The 25,403-nt window shown below is 44.9% G+C and overlaps 1 protein-coding gene across 3 annotated transcripts in view; it reads left to right on the top strand.

Annotated features, from left to right (window-relative positions):
- Positions 1–5,866: 5,866 nt before the first annotated feature.
- The window catches only part of TRIM8 (tripartite motif containing 8), a 66,428-nt gene continuing 46,891 nt past the window's right edge, over positions 5,867–25,403 (top strand). The window contains exons 1-2 of one of the 3 annotated variants that reach the window (XM_083738015.1): positions 5,867–5,954; positions 8,844–9,529. In XM_083738015.1, the coding sequence (XP_083594141.1) occupies positions 8,960–9,529 (570 nt within the window). In that variant the 5' untranslated portion in view covers positions 5,867–5,954; positions 8,844–8,959. Of the gene's footprint in view, positions 5,955–6,093; positions 8,634–8,843; positions 9,530–25,403 lie in introns of those variants that run through there. The other 2 variants (XM_083738016.1, XM_083738014.1) reach the window with 2 other exon arrangements.

Here is a 25,403-nt window from a genome sequence, read left to right as displayed (position 1 = left end):
GAACAAAATCAATAGACAGAACACTAACGCTAGTCTGAGTTTAGGAGAGTTAAAACTAGTGCAAGAGTTATTTTTAGAAGCATTCCTATGGGAAAGGGGAATTGGATGAGCCCAGACAAGGCTGGGGTGGGGAGAGATTTGGCTAAAGGGTTGAAAGTGGCGCCAGGAGAGGGAAATGGGTGTTGAGTATTGCTGCTTGTTTTGTAGAAAGAGAATAGGAGGTTGTCAGGGAGGATTGGGTAGTGGCTCTGTGGGATTTCAGGAAGGTTTTAGGGCAAGAATAAGAAGCATTTGGGTTTGCAGCAATGGCAGGCACGGGGAATAGAGAGAGCAGGTCTCTCCCAGAAAGAGGGACCTGATGGGAGTTGAACAGATGAGAGGGGAAGGAGGGCTTCCGCAACTGATGGGTTGACTGGGGATGGGGGGGGGGATTTAATACCTTTCCTTTTTCTGCAAGGCTGGGGCTTGGTGTGGTGGAGGTAAGAAAACCTCTTCAGCACCAGTAAGTAATATAGAAAGGAGAAGGAACGGTGAAGGAGTCCACATAGAAGAGTTCCTGTGCAGAGAGTTGAGGCCAAAGCTTTCTCTTACTTGACGTAAATCCTCTCTTCCTGACAGTGAATGAGTGCCAATCAGGAAGAGTTTAAATTTTTTGCATGATGGCTTTTAGAAATGTATCTTATTCTGCTGTTCTGGTGAGATGGGGAAAAGACTTAACACATCTTTTGGGCTCTTCTTGCAAGAGGCTTAGGCTGCTGAAAACTACTTGGTTAGTAATTGTCAGGGAGTGGGGTGGAAGGAATGACATGTAGGTGCCTATATCTTGGTTGAATACTTCTAGAAGGAGTGAGACTAATGCTCTCTTGCTTTTTTTTTTAAATTGACCAATGAGAAGGGAAGGACGGCAGAGATTTACAGTAACAACAAATTCATCAGCTGCTTTTGGAACCTGTGAGTTTGGCTTTCTGCAATGGAGTTTCCCTTGAGGCCTCACCAGGCCAAAATCAGAACTTCCTTCTGAGATGCAGACTATCATAACAAAAACTGGATATATTTAGGAGCGTTTCATAGCAGAAATGTAGTCCAATAACATCTGGAGTGCCAAAGGTTCCACATCACTGATCTAAAGTCAGGTTTGGGGTACCTTTGGCCTTCCAAATGTTGCTGAACTACAACTCCCATCAGGCAGGGATTTAAATCAAGGTCCAGCAGATTTCTCATCAGATTAAATTTCTCTCTCGTTCACTGAGCCCACTAAATGTGTTTCAAACATGAAAATTAATGAAGAGAAGTGGAAATGCAATTGGTTAAACTAATGTTGTCATCACACAGTCCAACTTTAGAATGGATTATTTGTTTGTTTTTGGTTTTTTAAGGTGGGTTGGTTAGCTGAGGAAGAACAACAGTGGAGGTGGAAGTTACATTAAGTACATCATAACCAAATGCTACTTTAGCTGCAAACAAGGATGATAAAAGAGCAAAGTTAAAACCCAATGCACACTTATACTAGAAGTGCTGTTGACCTAAGTTGAACTACCAAATAAAATCTTGCGCAGGATGTATTTGGGAAAGTTGTTGATCCTGCCTCTTCTTGGTCCAAGATCTGCTATGAGAATCACTTATGTTCATGACATTTGATCTCCAGGAACTGGATTTCACAGGTTAGATTTCTTATACTTTGGTCTGAATGTTAGACAATATCCTTTGTATTATACTAAATTAAGTAGTTGGTTTAGCACTGACTGGAAAGCACTGGACTAAGACCTGTTGACAGTCATGGGCTGGTAACACAGGTTTTATTTGGCACACCTTTTTAATCCAGTCAATATATAGCTGCATCAATGTTTAATATGACAGACAAAATTAGCAGTGAGAATTTAGATAAAATCTGTAACTCAAAGGGTCCCTCTGTTCCAGGTGTGGATAACCTCTGGCCTTCCAGATGTTGCCAAACCACAACTCCTATCTGCCCCAGCAAGCATAGCCAATGGCCAGCGATGATGGGTGTTGTAGTTCAGCAATTCTGGAAGGCTAAAGCTTCCCCACACCTGTTATATCCTGAAGGAGGCTTGGCTTACTGAATATACAAACTGTACCTACATGAGCCTTACTTTCTGGAAGCAACCTCTATTCTTCTCTTAACTCAATCAGTAGGAGGAGGATCAGTAACCTTGGAGTATCCTGTTCCTTCTAGGTAAAGGTAAAGGTAAAGGTACCCCTGCCCGTACGGGCCAGTCTTGACAGACTCTGGGGTTGTGCGCCCATCTCACTCAAGAGGCCGGGGGCCAGCGCTGTCCGGAGACACTTCCGGGTCACGTGGCCAGCGTGACATCGCTGCTCTGGCGAGCCAGAGCCGCACACGGAAACGCCGTTTACCTTCCCGCTGGTAAGCGGTCCCTATTTATCTACTTGCACCCGGAGGTGCTTTCGAACTGCTAGGTTGGCAGGCGCTGGGACCGAGCAGCGGGAGCGCACCCTGCCGCAGGGATTCGAACCGCCGACCTTTCGATCGACAAGTCCTAGGCGCTGAGGCTTTAACCCACAGCGCCACCTGCGTCCCCTCCTTCTAGGTACTATGTATTAATTAATTCTGCTCAAATAAAATCAGCAGTTTTGCTCATTTGTGTGCATTTTTCTTCTGGCCAACACATTAGAAAAGTATATTACCCCCTGCATATTTTCCAGGATTTGGTCTCATAACTCTCTCCCCCACGTTGTGGGAAAAGTTGCTGCTGATAAGAAGATTGGCATGAAAGTTCTGGTAACAGATATACCACTGTGTTCACTTCCAAAGGAGAGGGGGATTGCTCAATCTTCAGAAAAAAGAAGAAAACAATAGGTGGCATTTATAGTTTCTTTAAGAAAAAATCCTTTTGGGATCATTTTTGAAAAAGCATGTTAAAACAACCTTAAGACGCACCTGTAGTATGTTGGAAATGTGGCCTTTGGCTTTAAGAGGGCTGGACTTAGGACCTAAAAGCTAAGCATTTCAAAAATCATTTTATTGAACCTGTTTCCTAGCTAGAATGGTTGGTGGGAAAGACTGGCCCTCTCGTGAGTGCCCCCTGCACTACAAATAAGTATAACAAATAAGTATAACAGCTTCCCTAAAGAACTTGAAGATTGTATTTTTATAAGGCTGCTGAGCTTTGTTTGGTAGACACATTTTATTCTGCCTTAAAGTTTCTTGGGTTGCACTGGAATTGCATAAAACAAAGGAGGGTAACCTGTGGCCTTCCAGATGTTGTTAGACTCCAACTTTCGTTAACCCCAGCTGGCATGACCAAAGAACTGATGTCATGGAAGCTGTAGTTCAGCAGCATCAAGAACTGCATTTCCCCCACTTTTTCTTTTTTAAAAAAATTATAATGACCTTATAGGAATTGCAAATCCTAAAGGAAGTGGGTTATGAGTTTGTTTTTAGTGCTCTTAATCTGCGAAGATCATCAAGTTGTCTAGTTGCCATACCCACATACATCCCACTTTGGCCTGTTTTGGGCCCCCATCCATCTACATTTCAGATAGAACTGATTGCAGGATCAATGCGGGTTGTGTATATATGTATGGTAAGGGTAGGGTTCATAGTATCCATTCGAGTATGACTTAAAAACAATGACCTATTATGTTATTTGAAGCTTGTCAAAACCATGGTGGCACTGGAATCTACTAGGTATTATTACACTTCCCACAAGGAAACCATTGCATCATGACTGCAAAAATCAGGACGCAGTGGAGGAAAGTTACTGGAATCTATCTCAAATCTGGACAATCTAGCAGCAGTGCCAAGTATTCCAGGAAAATACTTAAAAGGACAGTGCAGGCTAATTTGATATTTATAATACTATTCTCCCAAGCAGAAGTAAATGGAAAGGCTACTTCAAAACAAAACAAAACAAAGCATATCCTCCCTTTTTAAAAAGTGTAGGGGACACCTATGAGATTTTCTTTACATAGATACTGATGGAAAACTGGAGTACTTAATTAACAGCAATTAATGTGACTGCAGCTGCTACCAATGCATTAAATTATCAGGATCTTTTTGCATATTACCTAGAAGTGATGACAGAACTGTGAGTCTCTCACACAAAGAAACTTGCGTGAGCATCCCCATGCCAAATGCATGTGCTGTGCCCACACTGGGAGCGCATGAATTTGGCTTCCCTTTTCTCATGAGAACTGGAAATGTGGAGAGAGTGTGTCAGTTGTTTGCCACTGCTGGGTAATAGACAAAATGATCCTTACAGAGCTTCAGTCCTTTAACTAGAAGGGTAAATGCTCCTCCTAATCCTAGAGTGTTCCTATCCAACTCATTCTAAATGCACACTGAAAGCATTGCAAACTAGAGCTGGAGTCTCCAGCAGGGAACCTCACAGCATGCAACCCGCATGGAAGTTAACTAGTTGGTGAAGGAGCAGCAAGGGATTAGGTCTGGTCTAAACGGACCCAATTAGATTTATTCTGTAATCTTCGCTGCTTCCTTGGTTTTGTTTCATATTGCCTTTGACACTACGCAGATAACAATTCTAAATGTATATGAATATATATGTATTAATATATGGGGGGAAATAGCTTCTGATATTTGTTAGATGAAATTATGTCCTGTATCTTCCTCCTTATATGATAAAGTAATTTCTTACTGAAGTCGAGAAGGAAGTTTAAGGTGGTGTGAGAAACATTGTTCCCCAGGATGCGCATATTTTTTTTGGGGGGGGGGTATCCCATTGTGACATCTGTTCAGAAAGGCTTTGGAAGACTTACAAATATCCACAAAACCTCTAACTAGAGACTTTAGTACAGTGGAATGTATGTGTGCGCAGCATGGGTGACAATCATCCCAACTTAACTTCTCTAAATAAGTTGTGTTCCCAGACTGAAGTTTCCAAGATGCTTCATTGAATTTTTTGGGGGAAGCTTTCCTTTCAAAATGTTAATTTCCTACCCACCTGGAAAACACCTACAGTCCATTTATTCTCCATCTATGCCAAATCTGTATATATTAATCTCTTGGCACTACATGTCAGCTACTCCAGCTTCTTCGCAGCTCCTGTCAGGCATTCTTTAGCTCAGACAGAGCGTAAATCATCTGGGCATTGGGATCACATCATTAAGACCTGTACAGCACCTGGCACTAGGCTGACACTAAATAATAGGAGCCTCTCATAAAAGATGATATATTCTACAGGCCAAATTAAGCAGGGGCTAGGATACGTCTGCGGAATTTAATAAACAATCGGTGCACTTAGGGGACCTCCAACTTTCATTGCTACATGCAGAGGATGATTTTCTTGTTGCTTGCAAAGATAATAATAATAATAATAATAATAATAATAATAATAATAATAATAATAATAATAATATGCTTAGATCCATCCTGCTCCCATCTTGCTGCACCTGTCAGCAGTCCCGTTTCGGATATTGGGGAAGGGTTGCAGTTCCGTGGTAGCGCACGTGCTCTGCGCGCAGAAACCCCTGGTTTGATCCCTGCCATCTCCCGCTAAGCCAAGGAAAGGCCTTGCTGCCTGAAACCTCGGAGGAGGTGCTCCTCCTCCGTGCAAATGCTGGAATGGATGGACCAAGGGCCTGATTCGGCAGCAGCCCGCTTCCCCGTCCCCTCGTGGTGCACAAGGTCTTCTCTTTCCCCTCTGTCGTTTCACTTCACCGTGCCCCGGCCGACCTCTGCAAGGCAGCTGGTAGGTGTACCCAGTGCGGTACGCCGCCGGTAATAGGTTCTATACATATGCATGCAGTACGCATTGTGAGAAAGCAGGTCCTGTGCTTATTAGATAGGTACACCTGGCCACGTTTCTTACCCCCCCTTCCCGGCGTGTGTGTAGTGTGACCCACTGTGACTCACCCCCCCCCCCGACATCTGGTAAGCGGAGCAGGGGAAGCTCAGCAATGGCTGGCTCCCCTCCGGCAGGGCGGAGGCGCTCCTAGTGGCTCCCGGCTCGCGAGTAAGTACGACCACGGGGGGCCCCGAGCGAGCGGCCTGCTTCGGGGGCCCCTCCGCCGCCGTCGCCCCTTTAAGGGAGGCCGGACGCGCTGTGTTTAATGTATCAAATTGTGGCGGGTCACGTGAGGCCCCGGAGAAGGGGTTGAGCAGCGCCGCGGCGGTAGCCGCTGAGAGTCGACCGAGCCGGGCAGCGAGGGGCTGGCGGTGGCTGCGGCGGCTGGTGCTAGGCAGGGCTGGGCTGGGCGCAGACCCGGCGGAGGGGAGGGGAGCGAGGCGAGGCGAGGCCCGGGACGGAGGCAGCGGCTCCCTCCGGATTGGACTCCCCATTCTCTCCCTCCTTCCTTCTTTTCCTCCCTCCCCCCTTTTTTTGTCCTTGCTCCTCTGGAGGACTTCGCGTTTCGTGATTTATCGGAACCGATTGATCGATCGATCGGCTTATTGATCGGTTAAAGGGGCCCTGCTGCTCGGGCGACGCGAAGCCGGGATCGCGTTGAGCCGCTCCTCCTTTAAAGCCGAGCCGGGGAGGGCGGGGGGGGGGGAGAGGAGAAGGGGAAATCCTGCGATGCGCCCTTGATCTTTAGTCATCCTTCCGCCCTTGAGTTCCTTCATACCCCCCCACCCCACACCCACCCCTCTCCCCCCTTTCACACCGACCCTAATGCGCTTTCACCGCCCCTGGGAGAAGAAGAGGAGAGGAAGAGGCGGCGGCGGCGGCGGCATCGCTACCTATTCCTATAGGCAACCCCCCTTCACCTTGATTGCCACCCCGTCGATCTACGCAAAAGACCTCGATTAATTTTTATTGTGCCATCCGCTCTCTTTCTCCCTCTCTCTCTCTCTTTCTCTCTCTCTCACCCCGGCTCGTTCTCGCATTATTTTGCAAACCTTGAGGGGAGGGGGCTAATAGGTGTTTTTTTTAAATTGGCTGTATGTATGCTGGGGAAAAAGAGCTCTTCGCTTAACTCCCCCATCCTGCGCCTTGCATCAGGAAAAGGTTTTTTTTTAATAAAAAAAAATCTATATAGGGTTTTGTTTCCCCCCCGGTTGGGGGTGTATTGAATCTGAATAATCAGACATATAAACCTATTTTCCACCCCTATCGCCCAGTTTACGTGATCCGGAACGTCTATATTATTCCCTGCTTTCGTTCTGCGTGATAGCGTGGCAATAAGATACCTCTCCTCTGCATCCGACACCCTCCCCCCTTTAATTTTCGTGGGGTCTTTTTCTCTCGGGTTGAAATCGTGGCTCTATTCTATGTTGTTTGTTTCTCTTGCATGTGGCAAAGGTGAAAGATCGTCTGATCCATTGGTCTGCTACTTAATTCTTGTTGTTTGTGACTGAGGGAGCATTAGAAAGAGGTGCGGAAGATAGAGGTGCGTGCCTGTGTGTATGTGTTTGTGTGTATATATAGATATATACAGTATATATATATATATATATATATTTATAAATCACACACACACGCACACACAGTTTTTAAAATAGAATTTTATTTAAAAGATTAGGGGAGACCCAAGATGGCTGGAGGTGGTTGTGAGGAGTATGTAGGGTTTTTTTTGATCTGATGATAAAAGCTAAAAGGCACAGCAGCTGCGGCTGTATAAACTCAATTTAAAACCCTCCCCTTCCCTCCCTCTCTTCTCTCCCCCCCCCCAATCAGGCGCACACTTTGCAGGGTGGTGCCATCCACCCCTTCTACCCCCCTCCTGTGTTTTTTTTTAAACAGGTTTGTTTCTACTTTCTAAAATAAAATTTAAAAATCTACCAATTAAAAAAAATCAGCTCAAAATGGCTGAGGACTGACTGTGCCCTCTTGGAATTGTACATTTCAGCAGTTCCCTTTAAGCTGCTGCTGTCTCTCCTCTCCTCTCTCTCCTCCCCCCTCCGGTTTTTTTTTTTTTTTTTTTTTTTGCAGGCTGGTTCCAAAAGGAGAAATAGCTTTCATGTCAGAAGGAAAACAGAGAAGCAAAGGGGAAGAGGCGGGGGCTGGGCTCTTCATTAGCAGTTGAGAAATTCCTATTCAGTTTGATCAAGGCATACTTGTTTTCCTTCCAGCAAGAGCAACCCATCACTTTCCAAAAGACCAAGGGTTTTTGGAAGTGGGGGAGGATTGTTTCCATTTCAGTCTTGCTAAAATAAAAACCGAGGCAGATTTTAAGAAGGCAGAAATCCCACGAGGTATTGTGAGCAGGTTGATTCTCTGGGTTGAATTTGTCTTCAGTGGTTTCCACCCTCCTGGGTTGTCCCCCCCCTCTTCTCTTCATTCCTATTTGTGAAAGGAGCTAAGGATGGGAGGGTCCCTTTGGCTCTGGGCTGGAATTTCATCCGAATGATTGACCCGTCTTCCTACTGAGATTGCACTCTTCCAAAGCCAATGAAGAACATATATATATTTTGCACCATTCAGCTGCATTAGAAGTTAGCTGGTCTTGCGTTTGGATTGTATCTCCCAACTTTTTTTGTGGTTTAATTAAAGACTTGCATTCTGAACTCTTTGATGGGAGGACAAATAATTTGAAAAGCGATTCTTTTGAGTTTGATCAGGAGAGATACAAGTTCTTTTAAAATATCAAATCTTGGGCAGAAAGACACAATAATTTGGCAGTGTTTAACTTAGAAGGTTTATATGGCATTTGGACTCCATTCTGGATTTTGTATGGAATTTTTTCAGTTCTCGGTAAGTTCTTTCCTTTGCTTTTTAGAATCAAAAGTTAAAACTTTGATATAAAGATTGTTTGATTTTAAACCTTGCAAGCTTTTGTTGTTAACTTAATTGTACCTATTGGATCGTGCTGCTGGGTTTTCCGGTGTGTGTCTCCGTGTGTTGTTTTACCTGGAATCTTAGGAGATAATTCTCAATTTAATTTTTATATTTTTTGTTCATTAGCAACTTAGTGGCCTTTCTGTTGCAAAAGTGGAAACTCATCACCATCTGCGTTAGTAGACCAAAAACTGACTTTTTAAAGAGAGATTGCTGAAAATAAAAATCTGTTGGTGTGAGACATGGCTGAAAACTGGAAGAACTGTTTTGAAGAAGAACTTATATGCCCCATTTGCCTGCATGTCTTTGTGGAACCTGTCCAGCTTCCTTGTAAGCACAACTTTTGTAGAGGATGCATAGGAGAGGCATGGGCCAAAGAGACAGGGCTTGTGCGTTGTCCTGAATGTAATCAGGCCTACAACCAAAAGCCCAACCTTGAGAAGAACTTAAAGCTGACCAACATTGTGGAGAAGTTCAACTCTCTCAACCTGGAAAAGACTCCCTCCGTCTTACACTGTGTCTTCTGCCGGCGTGGGCCACCTTTGCCTGCCCAGAAGATCTGCCTGAGGTGCGAAGCTCCCTGCTGCCAGTCTCATGTTCAGACACACCTGCAGCAGCCCTCCACAGCACGTGGGCACCTCCTGGTGGAGGCGGATGACGTCAGGGCCTGGAGTTGCCCCCAGCACAATGCCTACCGGTTGTACCACTGCGAGGCTGAGCAGGTTGCGGTTTGCCAGTTTTGTTGCTACTACAGTGGGGCACACCAAGGGCATTCGGTGTGTGACGTGGAGATCCGGCGCAATGAGATCAGGGTAAGTGTGGAAAATTGCCTCCATGTTGTTGCTGGTGTTGGACTGGAAGGTACTAGCAGAGTGTGTGGTGCCGTGCAAGAGAAGCTCAAAAAGTAAATTCTCTGCCACAGAGGGTATCCAGTTTATAAAAGACCAACCCCCCACACCCAAACCCATTAGATCTGCCAGGCCTGATCAGAGGCCCAAGAAGGCACTGCCGAGACAAGGTAAATAATAACTGATGGTGCAATGAAACTGTGTGTCCCCCTCCCCTCCAGTTTTCTCGATTGCACATCAACTGGATCAATATTGGCCCAGCAGCTCTTTTTAACCTCTAGTTCTGCCAGGAACAGTTTTATCCTTAATGAGAAAGGCTGCCTCTTCTACTCAAATGGTGCCTTTTACAATAAGGAGCCATTCTGTCTAAAGGTGACCTTTCTATCTCTGTTTATTTTTTATTTATTTTTTTGCAAGGCCTACAGAAAATATTTTCCCATCGGTGCCAATAAGGGTTTTCTGTGGGTTGCTGTGTGCAGTCTTGCTCCACCTTTACCAGTGCTTGTGCTGACATCTTAGATGTGCTGAAAACGAGGAAGTAAACAAAAGCTGACATGATCTTTTCAGGCCTCATTAGAAATGCATCAAGGGAAATAGACCCTCACTGAACAGGATGTGATGGGGGAAGGGAAGCGGGTAAAGCGGGCTGTGTGTGTGTGTGTGTGTGTGTGTGTGTGTGTGTTGCTTTCAATTTGAATGTGGCCATTCAAACAATAGTGGGGGGATGGGGTGTGTGGTGGTGGTCTCTGAGGTTGTTTGTCACCCTGTGAAAACAATAGGACCTTCAAATCTTCTAACTGCTCCGCAAACAATTGGGAGAATAGGAGGAAATCTGCTAAAGCTGCAGGTCATTTGTATATAGTTAAGAGATAAGCACAGGCCTATTAGCAGGTATAAAAGGGTTCTCCCTGTAGATAATTCTTCTCAGTAGTCCGCAAGTGCTGCAAATGATGCTTGGCAACTCCTGCCCCCACATTGCTTTCTCCCCCCCCCTTTTAATTAAATAAGCCTCCCTTTGCTCTCTGGCTTGCCCTGGGAACCTTTTCGACAGGCCCAACCCCTCTGCTTCTCTCCCACAAGAATGGAGCAGAGGGGAAATCCAATGGACTGGGCGGCTGAGTGCTCTGAAATCTGGTTTCGGGCAGCTTTTTCTCCTAGGGGTTGGGAGCCAGGCCTTGATTACAATGCAGCTCTCCTATTGTAAGGCTTGTCAATGTCAACTCTCCATCTTCCTCCCTCCCTTCCCTGTCCTTTCTGGGCCAAGCTGCTGAGAAGGGGGAAAATTCCATATGACCTCCGTCCCTCTCTCATCATTGCCTTGGCTTCATGCTCTGGAGGGGAAAGGTGGGAGGCCATTTCTCCTTTCTGAACCATCCAGATGGGAGGGCTTATCCCAGTGACAAGCCATTCTTTAGGGTTGGGAGAAAGGGAGTTTCATTGGCATGCCTGCCTAAATGCCCAGCAGGTTCAGGGTAGCATTATGTCCCATCAGTGGAACAGTGTTTGGAGCAGCGAGGGTGGGGTGTGTGTGTGTGGAATGGCAAAGGAGATATTTGTAATTCAAAGATCTGTGGCTTTTGGATAATAAGTTGAAACCTGAGATAATGGCATTATTGGTTGGTGTTGCACATGCAGAAATTGGGGGATTGGGACAGAATATCTCCATAAGGATCCATGAAGGTTGACTGAGGGATGCATCCTCAGGGTCATTTAATGTAGTTGCAGCAGCGTGGCCTGGCTAATAGTGGAAAAAAGGTGACTGAAGACTGTTAAAAGAATAGATTTCACCCATAAGCACGCACACACAACACTTCCATTTACACATGCTTATGGTTCTAATCTGCATTGGTGAAGGAGACCTTGGAAGCAGGGAGGGAGATTTTACAGCAGGTTACTTCAAATTTACTTCAAGGATGTGAGCCTGAATATGTGGCATAAGTCAAACAGGCAGGCAGGTGTCTGAGGCAGCATCTTCCCCAAGCCTGGTTGCCTAGGCCTTTCCCCCCCTTGTTCCTCTTCGCTTAGGCCCCTGCCTCTTCTTTCTGACCCGATCCTGTTGCCTTGAAACCTCAAAGCGGCGCAAACAGGCCCTCAGCTTCTCTTCAGGCATCGTTGTGTAGGATAAATATTTAACAACAAATGAACAGTGGTGCCTGTAAAACAGGGACAACTTCCTGTGTATTCTAACAGTGCCAAAATGACTCACGATTTAGCCATTAAAAAGCGGAGTGGAGGGAGAGAGAGAAAGAAAGAGAGAGAGGAGTTGTAAATAAAATTTGTTATCTCATTATTTTCCAATTGGACAGCCAGGTCCTTGTGGGGATTTTCGGGGCAGAAAGAGGAGCCTGTGAGCTTGAACAGGAAGGCTGTTTTCTCTCTCTCCCCCCCCTTTCTTTTTGGGAAGCCAAAAGATCTCGTTGGAGGTGCCAGCGGCTCCACCACGCCCACACAGGAAGAAGGAAGATCTAGCTAGGCTGCTAGGAAGCTCAAAGGGTTGGTTTCTCCCTTCTCCCTCCTTTCTTTCTATTAATAGGCACCCATGAGGGAGAAGAGGGAGGAATGCTGGGTTAAGCAGAAAAGATGCCTTTTTCCCCCAGATCTGGGAGAGGCCTGGTGATGACGTGACTGGTGAATTGAGACTGGCAAATCCCAGTGGCAATTCATTTTAGAGAGAGCTTGTTCTTAATGAGTCAATTTTTAGGAATTTTTTAGCTGGGTCCACACCCATCTTTCTGCTAGAAGTTTCTGTTTGGGGTTTCTTTCTTTTGCTGAAGGCTTTTTAATGTGGAAGCTACGACCAGTCTCCTTTTAGTCTCTCCCTTCTTTTAGTAGTTGGGCCGCATTCTGCTCAGGTTGCACAAAATTCCTTCCAGAATCTCCGCTGGGGATTTGCCTGAATAAGCAGGGATGGCCTGGACCAGCTACAGCGGCTGAACTCTGTGTCCTTGTTGTGTTGGGATGGGCAGATCTGGGTTCTGTTCTCCTGCTTTCAAAGAGCTTGCCCATTGTACAGTGTAGCTTGTGTGCTTCTCTTGGCTCTGCCAAACCTACCACCTTTTGGGTGGTAAGCTACTTAATGCACGAAGGCTCACTTGTCTCCTATAGCTCTTTTTAACCACCCCTGAGCTTGTGTTTGCCACTTCTCACGGAAAGTAATGAGGTTTTTAATGTTGAGGCTTCCCCTGCAATAATATCTGAATAGAATATTTGCTTAAGCTCTGAAAGATCTGAGCTGCTACATCACTCTGCTGTTCCCTGAAAGAGCACTGCTAGCTTAGAGGTATGCCCATCCCAGTTGTCTTTTCACATAATATGCGTCTGAATGGAGCCAAAGTATACGTAGTAGCTCTTGCTCTTGCACATTCCTTTTTCAAGAGTGTCTCTTTCCCCCTGCCCTTCCTTTGTTTTCCTCTACTGTTGAAATTTCAGCTGTAAATGAAGTGGGGGCAGGGACTGGCATCTCTTGCTTAGGCTGTTTCTTCATAAAGCACCATGTGTGTTGTTGGTGATATAGCTGCCAGTATCTGATGCAGTCTGCACCTCTTCCTGTCTTGAGTGCTGCTACATTCCCAGTTTCTTTGCTTGAAGGTTAGTACTTCATTAAAGAAGCATCAGCCTTGCCACTGTATCTCTCATGACCACCTTTGACTAGCATGCTGAGATGTTCCTCCTCCTGACTGTTCTATTGCTCTGCAAAAAAGTGTGTGTCACCCCCCCCTTTTTGAAAAATTAAAAATCCTGTTTCTATATGCTCCTATGTGGCAATTTCCCTGGAAACCTCTTATTTTTTTGGACAGCCATGTGATTTTAGGCTGCACAGATTTCATTGTGCATATTAAGCAATCTCTATCATGCTTTTTAAAAGATAAAGAAAAAAGAATAGAAAAAGGCATCCTGTCCTATGAGAAGGAGGCATATTATTATTATTATTATTATTATTATTATTATTATTATTATAACCCAGTTTTAGTATAAACTTTATTGTGCCCCTTCCACTTTCCCTTCCAGGCCATTTTCCACTTCAGGGGCTCCCCCCATGGACCTAATGTTCAGAAATGAAATGAGGCACACTGGTAGAAGGGCCCCCTAAACTGTGAACTAGCATTAGGAGAGGTATGGGGAGCTGTAGTCCAGCAGCTCCCATAATCTCTGAGCAGCAGCCATTGTGGCTGTGGATGATGGATGTTGGGAGACTAGCAATGTTGGGCGCTTGGCAGTTTCTCCCGTCCTGCTTTAGGAAAAGGCAGCTAAGATCTAGACAAGGGTCTAGGGCAAAGATTAATAACGAATGTTTGACCTTTAAACAATGGAATTCATGAGTGGTAAAGTTTAGGGTGCATCTTCTTGGAGTGTTTCTGCCAATACTGGAGGGCTATTTTAATGGCTTAATTTTGGGTAAAGAAGTGGTAAGTACAACAGCAGATGGGAGACACTTAGCTGGTGGTGGGAGGAGAAATCAAACGCACACTCCTGGATTGTTGCCAGGTATGTTAAAGGGCGCATATATACCCTGCTGAGCCTTTAGTCAGTTTGTCTTGTGAGCCCGTTTGTCTTTTTTTAAATGAATGAGAACCTAAGGAGAGCCTGCTGGATCAGGTCAAAGGTGCAAGCTAGCCCAGCACTGTGCATTCACGGGGACCAACCAGATTGGGGGGTTGCTGTGTCAAGATGCTTGCAGTACAGTCATACCTCGGTTTACAGACACTTCAGATTGCGTTTTTTCGGGTTAGGGACCTACCAAAACCCAGAAGTTCCAGAACGGGTTACTTCCGGGTTTCGGGGGTCGCGCATGTGCAGAAGTGCCGAATCGCAACCCGCGCATGCACAGACGCGCCACTGTGGGTTGCGAACGCTGTGGGTTGTGAACGTGTATCCTGCACGGATTACGTTCGCAGCCCGAGCGTCCACTGTACTTTACAGTTCTGCAAAAAATAAATATGGACTGCCCTGTTCCAAACATTTAGGGAGAGCCATAGCATCCACTGGGCGTGCAGATGGTCCTCGTTTTAATCCTTGGCCTCTCTGGGGAGTGTTGAGAATGTCCCTTGTTTGAAACCTTGAAGAGTTGCTCCCAGTCAGTCAGGGTACACCAGGGTGGCAACTTTAGCCCCAGGGATCGAAAGTGACCCTCCACACGCCTCTCTAGTTGCATCACACCTGACCAGCCCTGCTCCGTGCCCCCTTCAAGTACTTGCTGGAATGTGTCTTAGAACTCTTGTGATGTGCCTTGCTTGGATGGAGAGAGGGGCATGTAGAAACTTTTTGTGCAGCTGGAATGTTGTGAACTGTAGAGATGAGCTGCCTCTGTTGCTCCACCCACTTGGCTTCTGGCCTTGTCCAAAGCTCCCCTGGTGCAGAAGATGCTGAGCCAGGCAGGCCAGGGGTCTGTCTCTGTATTTCGCAGCTTCCGATGTGCCTAGAAAATTGAGGGATGTTTATTGTGCTTCAGTTAGGGGCTGCTTCGTCTAGCATTTAAGTGTGCTGCAGTAAATACGTGAAGTGTGTAAGGGAGATGCTGTCAGGGAATGGCAGAGCTGTGTTGCAGACATAGGGATGCTCCTACCTGGGGCTCATCCAGGGGAAGGGGCCAGTGATTTATGGGGTTTTGTGCCCACCTGTGAAGCAGGAGCCGGGGCTGTAGCAAGGGGGAGAGTCCGAGCAGGTGCAGGAAACATCAGAAGCATAGGAAGAGACTGTTGCTGAGAGGAATAGCCCCCCCCCACCCCCTTCCTTGCTGTATCCAAGGACCAGGAGGGGCTTGAAGAGGCTGGCGCAGGGGCAACGTCTGTGCAGAATTCACAGGTTGCTAGGCCTGGGTATGCTCAGGGCAGATGTGTTCTCCACGCACACTGGGAGATGGTATTTCACGTGTCTGGAAACCTGGTGCAAACAAGATTGTCATAGAATTGTAGAGTTGGAAGGGACCACGAGGGTCATCTAGTCCAACCTTCTGCAATGCAGGAATCCTTTTACCCAGTCTGGGGCTCAAAGCCACATTCCTGAGATTGAGTGTCTCATGCCCTGCCAACTGAGCTATCCCCAGTGTGAAACAGTTTTTTTCTAATTCCCTGCAGTTATTTTCCTTTTTGTTGGTGGCTTCTGGGCATCAAGAGAAATGGTGACAACCAGAAAATATTTTTATAGAGTAAGTTAGTGCCAGAATCATGATAAAACTGCAGTGGGTTGTCCTCCTAGGAAGTAACAGAGCTGATAGTGAAATACCAGGAGGTGGTACTTGTGTCAACCCTAAACAAGGTGAAAAACAAGCATGCATATTTTAAGTATGCACCCTCTTGCACACTGTCTGCTCATAAACAGAACTCTGAGTTTTGTTTGTTTGATATACAGGTATAATTTCAACCCGTCAAATTCCTGCCTGCCCTTTACGAGAAACTGTGTTGTCTTTGCCTGAGGGAAGGCCTCTTACATACAGACTGGTATGGGCAATTCCCCCAAACAGACACAATAGAAATTTGTGACGAGCAGAAGCCTTTTTAAAAAAAGTTGTGCAATAATTTTGCATACTGTTGACATTGAGCAAAATGCATAGGGAATAGCTTGCACCTATAATGTGGATATTGTAGTGGGATTGCAACTTCCTCTCCCATTTTACCCTCTCAAAAAGGTTGTGATCAAATAAATTTGGACTTCATCTTTGCTTTTCAGTTTCCACAATTCTAGTTTATCCTGGAGAGTAGAACTACTAAGCAGGGGTACAGGACTCTAAAAAAGAATCTGACTGCTGCCCAGTTCTGTTCTTAGGCCTTCTGGAAAGATCAGACTTCTGGACTATTTCTGGTTGGTGGGAGTCTTGTAGAAAAGGCCTATAACCTATTTTGGCCTGTTGCTGAAAATGCAAGCAGAGGGGATCTCCATTTCACTGCTAATTTGAATGTTCAGTGTCATCACTGGTGGGTTTAATTGAGGCAAAGGATTTTTATCGAACTACAAAATGTTATTTCACTTATGATGCCAAGATAGCCACGTTATCCGTGACTGTTTCTTGTGAATGGTTCGCTACCCCACTACAGGTGTTAATACATTCATCTCAACAATGTCACCAGTCTGCTTTTGTAGAAGATTTGCCTATTTGACATACATTTAAGCTCTAATTATTACTGCCTATAACTTTGTTTCTCGTTGCCATTCAGTTTTCTCCTTCATATACCTGCCAACTAAGATTTCAACTGATGAAGTGGGATTCAGTCCACAAAAGCTTATGCCATAATACATTTGCTAGTCTTTAAGGTGCCACAAGACTTTTTGTTGTTTATGCTGCAGGAGACTAACACTTCTGCTTTTTTTTTTTATTTTATTGCATGTTTCTGTTGCTTTTGACTTATTGCTTATTGTGGCTTTTAAGTTCACCATGGATAAATCTGTTAATTAAATTGCATTTGTTGCAGGCACCATCCTAAGGTGCATCATTAGCAAAAACAAAAAAACTTCAGCAGTGTATCAACTGCCATGATTCACAATTAAGATAATTTTTGTGCTGAACCAAACCTCACAAGAGTTCAGCTTGCAGAGGAGCTGAACTCTTGTAAGGGCTTGGTACAGTAGTCTATCTCATTGCAAAACAAATAAATCTTCATTGTGAATATGGCCGTCCAAGAGACACTAATGAAGAAACCAATTTGCTAGAACAATACCTCCATCAAGCATGTCAGAACTATTAAGAATGAATGTTTCTTGCTGCTAAAAGCTACTAACTGCCCTAAACAGGGCTATGGAAAATATTTAAAATTCCAAGGCATCAGAATCAAAAGTTTTCATCAGCAGCACTGGAACTTTATGGTTGTGGAATACATCCAACTTTGACTTCTGGTGTTGGATTGGGCCATCGTGGGAAGTCTGCAGCCATTTCCATTAGCTTATAGGGTCCAATGCAGGAGCTTCTGACCTTTAGTCTTTATACCTTTTGGGCTAAGCATGGAACCTTTGTATCATGTCCTAAGAGATACTGACTGCTTTTGGGCAGTTTCCTGCTTTGGAAGTTCCTGGTTTGAAGTAATCACAAATCATAGTTTGCCAATTTGGACACAAATTAAGCTTTAGTTTACAGTTAAAACAGGAAGTAATGAATGAGGGGTGGGAGGAGCCTTGGCTTGGGGGATCAACACTGAAGTCTGCACAGTTTGCTTGTGGCTTGGCTTCTGTTGTCTTTCAAAAATTTATTCATCTTTGAGCAATTTCCTTCTTGATGCTGTAGTTTGTTCAGGGTGCTTAGAATTGTAGCTCTGTTACGGGTAAACTACAATTTCCAGAATTCTTCCTTCCTTTCTTTTTAGGGGAGGGGAAGCAAGGTGCTTTAAATGTAGAGTGTGTACACAGCTCAAGGTATGTGTTTCTTCAAAAGTCAGCCCTTGTTTGCCTACAATGATTTGCAGCACTGAACTGGTTTAGTTTTCATTTTGCGAATTTGCAGCCATTGAAGTGTTTTGGTTTTTTTGAAGACCTTTCTCAGTGCTTTTAAAAGTGATTTGAAAGACTACAGCATGAAATAAACACATCTTTAAAAATTCCCTGTTCTCTTTATGTGTGCCTATACTTTTACAGCAAATGCAGTAGACTTAATGATATGGCATAGGCACCATTTAAAATGCCATTCTTTAGCCACATGTAGTTCCTCTTAAACTTGGTCCTTTAAAAGAGGGGAGGCCAAGGGGAAGCAGAATATTGCCTTACGGACTCTTTAGACCACACCACTTGCTAGCCCTGCTTATTGCCCCTCTCTGTGCTTTTGCCTTGCTTACTCTGAATGTGTATTTGATAGTGGAATATAAATAGATAATGTGTGTTCCTGCCTTTTGCATGGCTGGAATGTAGTCTGCTCTCACATGCATTACTTTGCCCACTCTTGCCTCTGGCTCTCCCTATCACCTGCATGCAGCCCACCTAAAGTTTCACCACAAGGGAATGCAGTCTTTGGCTAGAAAATGGTTCCTCACCCCTGAGTCACAGGGATACACATAACTTTAAAACAGTTATGTGGAACATTTGGCCCTCCCAGATATTGCTAAACTGCAACTCCCATCGTCCCTGGTAATTGGTGAATCTTGCAGAGGCTGATGGGAGTTGAAAGTTCAGCAACACAGGGAGAAGAGGGGTGACAAAGGTTTTCTACTCTGCCTCTAAAGCCATAATATTTGTAAGTTGTCTTTTAAAAGTAAAAAAATATTCTGTGCATGAAATCCCTTCCCCCTCTCAGCTTTATCACTTGTGTCTGGCATTGTAAGCATTTTGTACACCAAAGCTTTTATGAAAGCTCAGTATTCGCCTCATAGAAGGGAAATTGTCTTGCTGCATCAGTTCTGCTGTGGGTAACATGCAGGAAAGATGCTTCTGAGTCTGAAATGCCCTATATACCATGATGTATCTGTTCTGTAGGAGACAAAGCACCTTCCTTCACATTGAATGAAAGGGATGTGAAATTAACATGGAGATGGGGGCAATGGGTCTACCAGACAGAAATGCATTTTTGTGAGCAAAGCATGTCAAAAGGAGCCATCTTTGGGGAGAGATATTGAACTGAATACTTCAGCATTGCAAATGAGTAGCAAGGAAGGGAGAGAGAGAGGCAGCCAGAAACCTCAGCATGAGCAGGCCTGGCATGTTTTGCCTATCTGGGCAGAGGAGGTGTTAGCAAATTCACTGCAAATGTCCTGTTCTCTCACCTTATATCACTTGGAGCAACTGACCACTGCAAGGATAACTCAGGTGGGCTTTTGTGCTTGAGGAGTTCTGGCAGGAGTGCATTATCTTGCTGAAAAATAGTCCTGTTCACTTTTGGTGTTTTAAAAATGCAGAGTTAGTCCAGCTCCACCCACACTATAGGGCAGCCAAGCAGCGAGAGAGAAAACAGAATCCTTAACCAGAGACTGTCTCTAAGGGGCTCCTGAAGCCCAGCCACTGTGCTTGAAGGGTGGTACTTAAAACCCCCTTAAAGCGTTGATGGCGGTGTCATGTTCTCCGCATAGGCATAATCTTGACAAGGATGATCTTCCTCTTCCCTAGCCTTCCCTGTCTTTGTTTTCCTTTCCCCCTCTTTTTTGTGAGTTAACATACTTGCACTCATGATTATAATCTTGCATGGGCGGTAGGAGCATGAGTTTCCTCCGGCTGGCCTGTAAACGTGCTGCCATCTGCTTTCCCAGCTCCCTTTGCTGCTATGCCTGTCACTTTAAATGTTAAGCTGCAGGCTTTCTCTTCCCTCTTCCCCAACGCAGCAGCAGAAGCTATTCCAGTCCTGCCTCTCCCTCCCTGAGAGAGGCCCAGCCCTGCTGCTGCTCTCAAGTCCCTTGTCCTGCAGCACCCTTGATGTTCCCCTGCTTGCCCTGCCAAAGGAGTGCTGTTGTATTCTGAGATTTCTCTCTACTGGGAATGCTGACCAAATGCTTTAAAAAAATTGCAATGACTTATTAGGCCTTGGGTGATCTCTGCAAATCTGCCATCAACCACCAAGCCCTCCTCCTCCTCCTCTCTCCTCTCTTCTCCGCCCCCTCCCTCCCTGACTGATTGGTCTGGACAGCTTCTAAATTCTTTAAGCTGGGTTTTTGTTTTCATGGAAATTTAGGGAGGCAGGAAATTAAATTTATGAGATAGCAGGAAGGACTGCTTCATAGGAATCTGAGAGATTATGGTCTCTTTTTAACTATTGCAGATACTGGTGACATTGCAGCCAGGGTCTTAGTATGCTATAAGGATGTAAGTGCCCTGGGAATTCTGACCTCGTCTAAAAATAGATTTTGCATTTCCCCGGGGTTGCACTGTTTCTTCCCACCTTTTTAGTTGTCATGGCCTTTTTGTATGGTTTCATTTCAGATAACTAGCCTTTGCTTACCCCACCCTCACAGGGTGTTTTTTTTTTGTATTGAGTCGCTAAGCAAAATAGCCAGGCTTCAGTGCATGCTAGGAAGGGAAGGTTTGTAACTACGGATGCAGGGAGTTTCATGAAACAAATAAGATGCATGGACAGGTCAAGGGTGGTTGCATGTGGCAGGAGTTGGCAGAGGAGGCGGCTTCTGAATTTGGCAGTGCTATACAATATAGATTGTTTATCCATGTGAGTTAGGCCTATGAGGGGTGTGGGTGTGTATGTATATATGTATATCCATATCTGTATGTCTTATCTATCTGTCTATATCCATCTATATGCACTCTTTTTAAAAACTTATTCCTTCATCATTATACCATCTGTGGGAGAGGGAGAGCATATGGGAGTAAAAGTGAGCACCCTCAAGTGACCTTGTGGGTAGATGAGGAGGATGGGGATTGTAGCTTGTGGCTTTCACTTTGTGTGCCCATTCTCATCAAGCCATGCTTGAATGGAGTGCAAAGCAGAGAGTGGTCGTCTACTGCCATCACTTAACATTTGCGTAGCGCTCAAAGATATGCTAGCCACTATTTGACAAGGTGACAATTTGGCCTTCCCCCTGGAATAACACTGGCTCCCTTTTGCTGTCTAGACCTACAGATCTACACACAGCTCTGGAAGCCTATAGAAAATACCTTTGGCAGTGATAAATTTTGGTGCTGTGTCAGTCTGACCCTGGGTTGATCTATACCATTTAGTGCAACCGTTGGAGGAGCAAAGGCATGGCGAACCATTCTTTCCCCTGTATGAATCCTATTGAAAAGGCCAAAAGCACCTTAATTTAAAAGTCTAATTTCCTCCTCCTGAACAGAGGAACTCGATGGCAAAGCTTGACATTCTCGCTGACCTCCCACTAATTAAATGGACAGAAGACGCGCTTTTTAGTATAGGCTGCATTGTTTGGAAGGCTCATTCTTGTTTATTCATTCTCTCGCCTTGCAAATTGTGCTTTCGTGTACAGTCCCCATGTGGAAAAATGATTTTTCCTGATTTCTCTCCGCTTGTCTTTCTGCGCTTCCCCCCTTCACTGCAATTGCTCTTGATCCGAACCTCTCGCAAAGGCCAGCACACTGCTTTTTCATGCATTGAAACGAGATAGAGGGAGTTAAGGGGCTGCCTGATAGCAAACACAGTTGTGATTGGCTGTGAGCAAGAAGAAAAGGTGGTTGCTTCCCTAGAGCTTCACTGCTCCTGGCTCTTTCATCCTCCCCTGCCCACATCTTGTGTGTCCTGATAGCTTGATGTCTAGTATAAGTAGGCAGTTGACCCATATGTTATTGGGGGGGGGGGGAAGCAAGGGCCTTTCCCTTGTGAACTGCCTTGCCACTCACTTGCTGATCCTCCCTCTTTAATTTGCAGTGTCCCAATGTATTCTCTCTCTGTAGCATACTTCAGCCATGCAGGAAACCAACAAGATTCAGAGCCACTTTTTTTTTTTTGCAGTATTCTGGACTGTACCATTGTGTGGTGCAGGGAGAATATTTTTGAGTGCTTCCCCTTCCATCAAGTTTTCTCCATGACTTGCCTGTCAAGAAGACTATCCCGAGCATATCTCTCTGATACGTTAGATTTCCACGTGCAGTGTTGCTGTTGTTGTTTTACTGTGCAGAGTACTAAAATTCTCCCTTTTTGCCACCCCCCTTCGTTTACAATCTAAGATGGTACAGTCTAGAATTCTGCCCCAGTCTGTCACATCATTCTTTGTAATGTGTAGATCAGATTTTGGGGGTTGTGAAGGTGATGCAGCCAGACAAAACCATCTTGATTTGGGTCTCTTTCAAGGCACGCTTCTAGGCCTCATAGCTGCAGAACATTTGGTTTTTGCTTAGCGGAAAGATGTGTTTGGATGTTGATAGCCTTTTTAAAAATAATTTGAAGGTGATAGCAATTCTCTGCATAGTGGAAACAAACAGAAGTGAGAAGGAGGGAAAAACCTTGAAATGTCCTTTCCAAAAACCGTGCGAGGGAGAACGCCGTTGAGGGTTCAGCAGCCTATGAGAAGAGCTAGTCTGGACACTGTTTGTTGAGTAATTTCAGTGCTGCTTAGCCTGCTGTGGGCATTGTGACTGGGGAAAGAATGCTTTGAATGACGAGCCTATCTGTAGCTCTGTCTGGATTAAAAACATGTATTTATGAACAGCTTTTAAAGTCAGCACTTGGGGGCAGGGAGGAGAGAGGAGGAGGATCCAGCTTGGCAGGCAACTGCTTTTGCTGTGGCCTCAGAGATGAATGGGGCCCAGGGTGGTTTAGCTGCAGAGTTGGTTTCTTTGGCAACTGTGCTCGCTTGGTGCTGCTTCTAGGCTTAAGGAGAGAAGGCTCTGGGCAGTCCTAGAGGGACACGTGGCCCAGGAAATGATGCCAATGTGGTGTGTTCGCTGTTAAAGATTAAGTGGTGTCCCCCCACGATCAAAGTGCCCAGCCCTGAAATGAGCAGGAATTTGCTTCCTGTTGATCTCAGGAAGGTCAAACAGCTGCTTTCTAGGCCTTAGAAGCCACCTGTGTACTCGAATGTAAAATAGTGAGGCTCTTCATTAAACACTGGGTGTTTTTTTTTTTTTTTCATTCTAATGTGCTGGCTAAGTGAAAGCTTGGTATGAGTTCTGTATGGTATGAACACAGGCCCTCTTCTGTAAATTTTGCTTCTCTTTATTGTACGGGTTCCAAAATGTTCAGCTGAATGCAGCATCCGTAGTAGAGACTTTTCTAAGTAGCAGAGAAGATCCTTCCCACACGCTTTTGGTCTCAGGCGGTTTGACTTTTTCCTAGGACAGTTGACTGAAAGGTAGCACTAAGCACAGCTATGCCTTCTCATAAATAATGTGCTCTCAGTAGCTGAAATCCTATATAATTCCCACTGCTCCTCTTTCCCTTCATGCTTGCAGAAATGGTTTTAGAATAATCCAGTATTTGATTAACCAGTAGGGCTTTATTGACTTGCCAGATTTAGGATTTAGCCTGACCAGTCTCTGCAACCTTTTCTCTTCAGCCATGATTTCCTGAAACATAGCCTTCCTTTTTCCCCTTTTCTCTTTTGAATGTAACTAAAATAAATAAGCCTGCAACCTCTGGGGCATTAAGAATGCTGCAACCTGTCAAAGCTTGCAAGAATCAGACACTCCTCTTGAGCAGTAGACAGAATGCTAGTGGCTACTGGTTAGTGTGGGGGGGGGGGGTTCCTAGGCTCGCATTGCAATCAAAATGGTGAGATGGTGGCAGTATTCGTGCTGTTTGGGGAGGAGAGCTTTTTTTCAGTAACCCAGAGGGAAAGACATCTATCTCAAGAAGTTACGGTAAAAGGTTCAGAGATTGGTTCCACAGAGCTACTGCAGTGCCTAAGAGATTGAGCGGTGAACCAGGAAATATCAGATTCAAATCTCACCATGAACTCAGTAGATGACTTTAAACAAGCAGCCTTGGCCTGCTACCTTTTCTGCAATAGGAAGATGATTGTAATGACCTACTCCACAGGGTTGCTGTGAATATTATTGAGAAGGTATAAGAAGTACTTTTATCACTTTAAAGTACCGTACCATAAAAATGCATGGTATTCTACTGTAACTATAGAAAGGTGAATGTGTTTCTTTTGAACAAGATAGCAACCTCCACTTCTTTGCATGTGTCATGGTACATCTCCACATTGAATCTGAATGTTCTCCATATCTACATGTGGCACGTATCTTTCTCAGCCTGTCTCCTTGTGGTGGTCTTCTGGAATAGTGGTTTTAACCTACCTAGGTCAGGTGTGGGGAAAATTTGCCCTCCCCGTGTTTCAGAACCCAGCATTTCAATCATGGTCAATGGCTAGAGATTATGGGAGTTGTAGTTCAGAAACACCTGGAGCACTGCAGGTTCCCCACACCTGGCCTAGCCGATATTCTGCTCTGTTGTATAAAGTATTTATTTAAAGGCTAATGTGGCATAGTACTATCCAAATTACCATGGCTTGGCAAGACCTCTGCTGGTAGAGCGTTGAATTTATTTGGAGTGCTACTTTGAGCAATTATTTTTGTTGAGCTATTTTAAATGGAATTTGCCAAAATCTACACTTCTGACACGGGTTGTCATATGTCCGGATTTCCCCAGACATTTCTTTGCCTCAGTATGAGTAATCCAGACTGATGTCTTGACCCCTCCTCAAGGGCAGAAGAGGTTCAAGATGCTTTAAAGAAGAGCTGTAGCTCAGTAGTAGAGCACAATGTTTTGTGAATAGAGGTTCCAGGGTCAATTGCTGGTGTGCCCAGGTAGGGTTGGGAATATTCCTTGACTGAAACACTGAGGAGCTTCTGCCTGCCAGTGTTGACAATATTGAGCTAGATGGACCTATGGCCTGACTTAGTTTGGTATAAGTAGCTTCCAATGTACCAGTCCAAGATCTCTGGTGTCACTTATTTGTACTATAACTCAACCCGTCTTGATGCTCTTATGGTAGCAGAAGTGCTCATTGCCTTGTTACTCTCTCATCTAATGGGAGAACAAATGTTGATTGCATGTTTTGAGAAGTCTGCACATAAAATCATACAATTGTAGAGTTGGAAGGGACCCTGAGGATCAATCCCCTGTAATGCAGGAATATGTAAGCTTGGTGTTATCAGCACCATACTCTAACCAACTGAGCTATCCAGCCTGACTTGATCCCACATGTATGTTTAACTACTCTAACAATTTGTAGCAGAGATGGCTACCTGGGGGCCTTCTACAGGTTGCACTCCCAGCTTCCATCAGCTTCAACCTCCATAGCCAATGTTCAGGAATGATGGGAGTTGAAGTCCAATAGCATTTGGAAGACCATAGCTATCAGAATTCCTTGGACTCCGTATTGGACTCCCTATTCCTGATTAACAGGAAACCATAATAATTAAGGACTCCTAATACAACATAGACTGGAATGATGGAAAGACAATGAATTATGATGTCCTAAAGTAAAAAAATCCAGCTACTTGGCAAGTTCGCTGTGAACGCTAA

This window comes from Podarcis gaigeae (assembly GCF_964106915.1).
Source record: "Podarcis gaigeae genome assembly, chromosome: 5".
Classification (NCBI taxonomy): Eukaryota; Metazoa; Chordata; class Lepidosauria; order Squamata; family Lacertidae; genus Podarcis; species Podarcis gaigeae.
The sequence above is the reverse complement of the archived record's forward strand: the minus strand, read 5'-3'. Positions and strand labels throughout refer to the sequence as shown.